General features: G+C 37.6%; 1 protein-coding gene across 1 annotated transcript in view; it reads right to left on the bottom strand.

Annotated features, from left to right (window-relative positions):
* Nucleotides 1–4,940: 4,940 nt before the first annotated feature.
* LOC108973844 (homeobox protein orthopedia) overlaps nt 4,941–9,575 on the bottom strand; it is a 19,165-nt gene continuing 14,530 nt past the window's right edge. Inside the window, exons 4-5 of the mRNA XM_018941345.1 lie at nt 6,002–6,089; nt 4,941–5,708 (exon numbers count right to left, since the gene is read on the bottom strand). Coding sequence (XP_018796890.1) covers nt 5,242–5,708; nt 6,002–6,089 — 555 coding nt within the window. The 3' untranslated portion in view covers nt 4,941–5,241. The remainder of the gene's footprint in view (nt 5,709–6,001; nt 6,090–9,575) is intronic.

Here is a 9,575-nt window from a genome sequence, read left to right as displayed (position 1 = left end):
ACCTATGTTCATGTACACAGTCGTGCTATTCAATCGTTGCATTCGGAGTGTCATCGAAACGACTCGAGCGACAATTCATATGAACAACAAATACTCTTACGCATACTTATCGACGCTGCACAAACATTATAGCATTTCATCGAGTGTTAATATTTGAATTAACTGTAATATGACGTGACTCAAATATCAACACGTGATCACACTTAAGCAATGATTGAGTTAATCTGAGCGCTGCTGCCGGCGTGAATAGAAATGAAGCGCTGCGAGTACAAATCATTAAATATTCTAGAAATAGAGAGACAATTTTCACTATTTAAGTAGTTCTGCAAGACACAAGGAAAACCCTTATTTAAAATTTTTTTGTTACTTTAAGAGKTTACATGCCTCGGGTAAACTCACGGGTTCACTCGTATAAATAATTAAATATTTTATTAGAATTTTTTATTGTTGCAAACATACACTATTAGCAAACAAATTCTGTTACTTAGAAAAAAAAAATATTTTAAACTCCGCCAATGCGACGTCATTTCCGGTGCCCCTCGGAAAAAAATGCGCACGAATTAGCAGGATAACCCCTTACAGGAACAGCTGAAGTGAAAAAAACGAGTTTTAGTTAAAACCTTAAGTTAAAACTTGGACAAAGGAAGAAAAAACAGAAAATTGGCTTTTGACAGACATTTTTCAAAAAATTTAAAATGTCAGTGAAAATTTCGCGATATTTTTTTTTTTTCAAATGGCTGTGATCAAAAAAATTCTTCGACCAAGTCTTTAAGAATTGTATCCCAATTAACTRTGTAAAATTTCATGAAGATTGGTTGAGTAGTTCTTGAGAAATCTTGCCAACCGACTTCAAACACACAGGTTAGCTAGCCTTGAGCGCTCAAGTGCTCAACCATAAACCCATGTAACCATTTCAACGCTGCCATGGAACAAAACGAAATGCATATTACCATGTTATGTTTGTAATAGTATTAAAGATGTAATAGTTCCAGATGTTTACTAACGTAAAAGACAGTCCTAGATCTTCCAAAATACATATTTTCACATAACGGTCTTCCCACAGCAAGAAATGGCTAACTTCCAAACCTATTACTACTGTGAAAAAACGTCTGACAAAGTCCGGCAACCATTGAGTCTCGACTTAAAGCTATGGTATAATTACTATTTGATGAAATAAGACTCGGACTGACGGTTATTTGTATCACCTTCCAAGTCAAAATTTTACAGAGGGCGCCGCGTCGCCTACCGTTAAAAAATCCGCATAACTTGGGACCTGCTCGACTGATTTCAACCAAATTCAGCACATAGCATTCCTTTGAGATTCCTATGTTAGAGTGTGAAATTGAGCAAAATCGGGCTATAACCACGGCCCAAACTAACTTATATATCTGTGTGACAGAAATGGCTTGAACCAGTTCAATACTTTCCTTAGCCCCCAAATATGTATGTGAGTTATCTCAATGAAAATAAAAGAGYGTGTTTTACTCTTAACAAYRTATATTTGTGCWTCTTCTTCTTTACTTATTACGCGATTATASCCAAGTTAAYAACAGCCGCCAGTCGTTTWTTCTTTTCGCAACGTGGCGCCAATTGGAAATTCCAAGCGAAGCCAGGTCCTTCTCCACCTGGTCTTTCCAGCGGAGTGGAAGTTCTCGTCGTAAAAAACAGCTATCATACACACTCTAATTGACATATGGAGGTCAAACTCACATGTTGGACCAGTTCGAATTAAATTTGATGAGATGAGACCTTTTAGAGCACTATAAAAAAGAAACGCTTTGTCAGGTATCTAATAGAAATATTAGAATAAACAATAGTTATTTTGCTGGCATAAAATCGGCTTCTTCGAGTAAGGCTTGAAAGTTTCGTAATTCTTCTCGAATGCTTCACATTTTGCTAAAAGGAACATTCGCAAATTCTATGTTCCTAAGACTTATCTAGTTCCTTGAGGAGAGACCACAAGGGTAAATGCCCTATGATGACTCTACTAAAATGCTGAGTTCCACTTCTCAATAGTGGAAGTATATTGATCTGACCACCATTTACGCAAAGTTAGGGGTACTCGCCTTATTTGATATATTTCAAGATCTAAGCCTCTCCTAATACAAACAAACAAAACCTCAGGAAAGAGAAAAGCGTTCTTCAAACACTGCTGTAAGACTTTTTAATATAACTTATTAATTTAATGTTCTATCTCTTCAAATAAACGCATTTTAAGACTACCCTCCTAACCTCTTTCCGTGTTGTAACGTCCTTTCCGTCAAACTTTTTGTCTTTTCGGTTCACTAACCCATCAAATTGCGATTTTTATTATTGATTCCTTCAACTACCTCATATTGAATTCATTTTTCCCAGAAATTCTTAATCCTTTACATAATTACAACAAATACGTATGTATGCATGTGTGTAAACAGCGATACTTGTAACTTTCACATTTCCTTATTTCATATCCTTTGCGCACAGCTGGAGAGTCAAAAAGAGTGGCTGCCATCATTATCGACGAATATTTAATAATTCTGCTGTGCAACAATTAAATAAGACAGCATTGTATTTAACGCTGCGTGAGTCCTACATACTGGTTTCCGTCTGCTTTATGCTCTCCTTTGCAACCATCTTTCGCACATATGAAAACTGCAATATTGTATTTTCAACTTCGCTGCGCGTCTTTCGCATATTTTACACCTGGTGAGACATATTGAACCAAGAATTTACAGCGCTTCACTGATTTCTGTAATAAATTATCTCACTTACAATATTTTCGAAGATTTAACGAAAATAAAAATATAGTTACATATCTATAGAACATATAAGACTATTTATTAACTTTTTACATATTCCTTCGCAAAAGAAAACAGCACTTTATATACCACAAAACCGTGAAACATCATGTCTTGAAATGAATTCCTCAGATAATACGGTTCAAAAAGTTACTACTATACTAAATTCCGACTCATAGTTAATTCCTTGCAAAAAAGCTTATCGGTAGTAAACAAATTGACGGACTAGACTATACACTTTATTCAGAAAAATTAATGGTTAAAATGAACAGGAGGTCTCAAATCATTGCAATAATATAATATTTATTATAATTATCTGAAAAAGTATGTAAAATTTGGTCCATTTCGAAGTCCTATATATATGTATATATATACTAATATATATTTATTATCATTCGATAGAACATTTTTGGCATTAATTTTATGAATTTCACCTCTTCCAAATGTTGGTCCCGAATGCGTCTCAGATTTCCATTTCAATTTTCGATGACTCGTTCAAGCATTTCGACTGATGTTTTGCTCCAAGGCCTGAATCAAAGCCGAATTGTCCGCATAGACTTAAGACTTTAAGAATATCAAATTGTTTATTTTAAATTATTATTGAACGAATTCAAAATTTATTTTAAAAGATGCTAAATACTTTTTATTTACCTGCTTGCGACTGCATCGTTTGCTCGTTGACTAACAAATGCCTCTCATTCGATAAAACTGTCGGTGACACTTTACATATCCCCACAGAAAAAAGACTAACGATGTAATATCTTACGATCTCGCTGCCCAAACGACCGACCCAAAACGTGAGATTATCTGTTCACCGAAGTGTTCACTCAATAAATATACTGACTGATGCGATGTGCGGGAAGTTGCGCCAACTTCACAAGCTTTGATTCAGGTATCAAATAGCCGATTATGGCGCGGTAACGGTCGCCATTGRAGGTTACGTTTCCACGTGCATCWTTTTTGATTCCACCGGCCCACAAACCACACCAAACWATGTTTTTTTCTGTATGAAATGGCAGCTCTTGAATCTCTTCARTTTGCTCTTAGTCCTAAATTCAGCAATTTCGCTTKTGTACATTCCCATTGAGCCAGAAATRACAATCACCCGTAAASAAAATTTAGCTCGAAAACGTCGAATATTCTTGGAACTCTTCAAAAGCAAATGAAGCGAAGCGATGTCACKTGGCAMGTTGAGCGGCTTCAGTYCTTGGACAAGCTAAATATCGACGTAAAATGCGCCAAGTCGTTTCTTACGTCASTCGGAGTTGCAGCGAACGACGCCGAATCGTCTTCTCGTACACTCAGCTCCCTCAGCCACGGCTGTTATAATTTCTTTTCGGCTTGCTGTACGTGGTCTTTTTGGTCGAATATTATRCAATAACGAATGCTAGGTGTTACGAATAGTAGCTCAGTAGGCCGCTTATGTTGACCACAAGTTGAGCGAGGCGYGCGAAACACATTCTTTACTGAACGTGAATTTTCGTATTAAAATTGAACAATTTKTATCGCTATTCAGGCGTAGTTCTTTCCATGATGAAATGCCAAACAAAAATAGCACGACAGATTGACACGACCCACGTGTGATCTGTCAAAAAAGGCTATTAAAAAAAGTGCCTCTAAAGCTCAGCAATTTCGACATGTTTTGACGAAAGATAAGTTCTCATTTTAGTAGACCGCTCTATACGACATTGGTTGTAACTCAAGTGTCAAAAGGATCGAGTGGATAGTGTTGCCTTGTGAGTAGACCTTACTATATATTATGCGAAAAATAAGAGTCCTTTTGAAACTTTAGGTTCCTGAAAGTTTCAGTGCCGGCATATCCCCCTTCATAAAAAAAGATTTTCAGCAATATGTAGTACTGTGTAAATTTTTAATTTTATTTTATTACGTACCCTTATTCTTTATTACTTTCTATAATAATATTTAATGTACATTACTTTTACTCTATTGAACATTTGCTCATGTTTTTTATAAGTTATCACTACTTCATTGATTCTAATTCAAAATATTTCCGAAAATCAATGAGACAAATATTTGCCATAATTTTTTWACTTGTTCAATTTGTCGCCTTATGTAATGTGTTTATAAACTAAATGAAATCAATCACATGTAAGGGTTTCATATTATAATAATTACAAAAGTTAGTTTTATATATAAATTCGATCTCTGGAGATAAATACTAAAATATACATATGTACGTATAAGTATGGGCATAATTTYGCTTACAAGTCTTTATCACTTGCCCTTCGTCTCTCAAAACGTAAAAGTTACYAACTCCTATTGTTCAATATAAATTATTTGATATTTTATTTATTTACAAATCAAATTTCTTAGCACTCATATTAATACTTAGTCCGATCTACTTAAGAGTATTCAGCGTGAAACAATTAACGCACACACATTTGCTCTGCGACTAAACCGTAACCACCGCCACCAAACGACCGTAGCTGCTTCAGAGCAAAGTTCAGTCCTCACATTTGGTCACCACCGAGACGGGCGTTGAGGCGCTGCTCGCCACACTTGGCGCCAACGGGCTTTTGGGCGAGGCTGCAGCCGACGAGGTGAACGTAACGCCACCCGCCACCATGGAGGTGGGCACCAACGAGACGAGGCTCGCTTGCGACTGGCTGGGTGGGCTGTCACGCGGACTATTGCTGCATGGTGGACTCACTTGCGCCGCYGAGTGCAGCGACAGATTCTGCGGGTAGCCAGCAGCAAAGATGCCATTCAAATTGCTCAAGCCCATGTATTGCGACAGGAGGGTATGGAAGTTGGGCAATTTGTAGTGCGGAACAAGGCTGGGTGGCAACAGCGCGGGGTTGAAGTGTTGATGTAAGGCAAAGTGTGGTGGCCAGAACTCGGGTGGCAAGGTGGCCGGATGGCCGGGTATGCCGTGCGGAATTGGTAGGCCAAGTGGAAAATCAGGCAGACCTGGAAATGCAAGAAACGAAAGCATGTTCATTAGTCGATGTCAAAATATGCGTTTGCGTGTGACACTAAAAAACGTTAATCGAATTAATAAAGAAATTTTGTGAGGTACAAAAAATTATTATTAATATAGGATTTGTTAWTATGAGTAGCGAAAATGTAATTAAAATAACATTAGCGTCGTGTAAATTAATAAATWATAAACCAAAATTATGATTAATGAGAAGAACGAAAGCTAAGCAGATATTGAGTTGAGAAATTGGACAAAAATTTAAAAAATTTTAAGAAATACCAACCTTGATCAGGTAACAAATATCCGTTTTTATCCTGATTCATAAATTTTTCGCGCTTTCGCCACTTGGCACGACGATTCTGAAACCACACCTAAAAATAAACAAGAAAATAATTTTGATTAATTTAAATAGGCAAAAATTGTAAACTTTTTTTTTATCAAGAAGCAACTCTAGATCATTAACTGCATTAGTAAATGGCTTCACGAATTTTATTGCAACAACAGTGCAACCCCCAAACAGTCCACAGCTACTCTACAACATGCCTTCGAGGGCGAATATTCGTATGACAGGCCACTGCCGGCCGACAACASCATTCAACCCTCTTTTCACGCCCTGTTGAGATGAACTGGGGCAGCGGAGGACCACAGCACAGCAAGCATTACAATAGAATCCAATCGGAAGTCAGCTGCTCCTCTGCTTGTCTTCAGTCAACAACCCTATATTAACCTCAACAGAGCCRGAGCTCATTCGCATAACCGACCCCGTCTCCTGAACTAAGTTCACTGGAAAGAAAGTGCGCATGGGACGTCATAACCGAGTGGCATGCAATGCCAACCACCAGAATTTTCACATCAGGTGTTTAGACACATRAATGAGGTGAAGCTGTAATCCTTTTTGGCAAGTTGCGAAGAAACTACAACAACAAACATTTCCGCAGAAAGGTGAAAGACTAGCAAATGGCCATCAACCTCTTSCCACCTTCATGCGCTCGAGCTGCGTTCAGTCGCACAAACAATTAYTAAATGCAATTTGCAATCGTGTTTAAGCCGAGTGCGCCCAATTTAACAACAACAAATTGGTTCTGTACATACGTACATACAAATACATATATGCGTGAGCATCGGAGAAAGCAGAGCTGGTTTTTGGGATGGTTTTCTAGTTACTTTTGTTACTTTTTGGCACTGGTGCAGGTGAGTGCAGGGTAATATTACTGAATAGAAGTTTGGATCTAGCTTTTAAGACTTTGAAATGACTTTCATATTCCGACCTTTTCCTAAATGACTTTATGTGATCGAGAAGCCCATCTCTAGGATGATAGCTGAGGTTGTGGTTCTAGGCATTCGTCTTTACACTCATATTTACGCATACTAAAGGTCTGGCTCACAGTCTGAAAGAAGTCATATAACCCTGGCTTTCGGAGTTTTCTTTCTTTTCAACGATTAACTCCGCCTCATTCCTCGGAGTCAGGTTCCTCAATGTTATTTAAACGCCTCATATAGTAAATTAATATATCTATTTACATCTTTCRACTTAACGCACACTCTAAAATATTCAGAATCAAGCAAATCGGCAACCAGCAATAAGCTTTTATCGAACTTGAGTTGCGAGTGGGCGTGTATGGAAAACATTTCCGTTAACATGTATGCAGCTGACAGAGAGCAATTTCCTCAGCGCCGAGCACCCATACTTGCATGCATCCWCGACTTAAATAGATAACTGCTTAAGTGCCCAGATCCTTTTGATGCATTGTACGCAAGTCTTGTTCTGTGGGTCGGGCGTGTCTGCGGTAAATGTGCCTGAGGACAGTTGCGGTGGGGTATTAAGAAAATTAATTGTTTGTAAGCAAATTTGCATAAAGCCAAGGACCGAAAACCRGAGCGATCACCACCTCAGTGGCAGGTCAAAGCAGCAAAAACACCGAAAATGTGTAGCAAAGTTCAGCAAAGTTGAAAATTTCAAATTGACTAGCATTTGCAAGCCTTGGCTTGAGATATTAGGAGGCAGCGAAAATTGGCTAGTTGTGGGGCAGAGGTAGCAGAAGACATTTAAGCTGTCTAAATGTTAAACAATGCGCAACCAAGTGCGAATATTGAGGCTTTCAAGGGGTATAAGGGCGTTTAAGGTTTAATTTCAATAAGCAATAAGCTCGCCTCTCTTAGGACAATCGAGAAGTCGTCGTTGTCGCCCGACGTCGGCTGCGGCGTCGACTGTTCGCCCAACAATGCAGGCGCAGCAATGCGAGAATAAAATTAGTAATGATTTCCTGGCAATAATTGCCCTAAATGCTGCCATTTCTAGACGACAATGCAGGCAAGTCAAGTCGGTGGTAGCAAGAGTTGGGAAGCAGCGGCATGTTGCAGATATGTGCAAAGATGATTATTGTAATGATGGAGATGAGTTGCACGACTGGGTGACCCGTGTGGTGGGATTTTGTTGACAATTTGTAACATTCTAGCTGCTCTAGAGAACCGGAGCTCACGAGGGCGGGTATGGAAAAGCCATCACATGACTTTGTGTGTGTGTAGAAGGAGGCATTTAATTGTTACAAGGATTGCTGTAACGGCAAGTGAATATTCGTATCATATACTGGCATTGAGATGAAACGAAAAATATAATTGTGCTAAATGCTTTGCTTTATTCGTTTATGCCAGTGAATAGTCGGATGTGTAGACACGCTTCCGGGTAATTATGTGAGCTGCGGCATTTTATGCATGCCTTAATCTAAAAATGTTCCGTGGAGAATATTTTTTGTGGGCATGAAATGTGCTAAAAGTCTTTAAATTTTGAAATAATRTTTTTTATGAGGATGAATTATTCAAATTTCCGATTCGTAGACGATGCGTTAGCTTTTTTTTAAAGAAAGTTAATATTTTTSAAAGCAAGTTGTGGTGTCCACATTMWTARCAATWYATTTAAAKCAAAGAATWTAAGATAATTTTCAAGATGTTAGTAAAAACAAAAATAATAATAGTTTATTTATTGAAAAACTCAACTTAGTTCTCTTTATGAAATTTTTAAAGCAATAGTCTTCTGTATATACGAGTAAAACCAAAAGGAGAGGAATGGAAGATCCCCGGTAGAAATTTTTAAAATATAAAGAGCAGATACTCGCTAATCTATAAATATTTTACACCTACAWGTTACTTCATGTTWAAATTTTATTTTTGTTCTTTTTTCATTTTATTTTATTTAATTTCACTTCATTATACCCTGAACAGGGTATAYTAATTTTGTCACGAAGTTTGTAACACCCAGAAGAAAGCGTCGGAGACCCTRTAAAGTATATATATAAATGATCAGTATGTTGAGCTGATTCGATTTAGCCATGTCCGTCTGTCCGTCTGTCTGTATATATACAAACTAGTCCGTCAGTTTTTAAGATATCGTTTTGAAATTTTGCAAACACCATTTTCTCTTCAAGAAGCTACTYATTTGTCGGAACTGMMGATATCGGACCACTATAAMATATAGCTGCCATATAWACTGAACGATCGGAATCAAGTTCTTGTATGGAAAACTTTCAYATTKGACAAGACATATTCACGAAATTTGRTATAGATAATTTTCYAAGTCAACAATGTAATCTCCGAARAAATTGTWCAGATCGGMTYACTATAGCATATAGCTGTCATAKAAACTGMACGATCGGAAWCAAGTTMTTGTATGGAAAACWTTCMCGTTTAACAAGATATATTCACGAAATTTGGTATAGATAATTTTCTAAGGCAACAATGTAATCTCCGAAGAAATTGTTCCAATCGGTTAACTATAGCATATGGCTTCCATACAAACTGAACATATAGTTACTAACATAAATGCACCTGTGAAGGGTATTTAGCTTCGGTGCAACCGAAGT

The sequence above is a fragment of the Bactrocera latifrons genome, unplaced genomic scaffold, assembly GCF_001853355.1.
Source record: "Bactrocera latifrons isolate USDA-ARS-PBARC rearing strain unplaced genomic scaffold, ASM185335v1 scaffold_503, whole genome shotgun sequence".
Classification (NCBI taxonomy): Eukaryota; Metazoa; Arthropoda; class Insecta; order Diptera; family Tephritidae; genus Bactrocera; species Bactrocera latifrons.
This window is presented reverse-complemented; position numbering and strand designations above follow the sequence as displayed.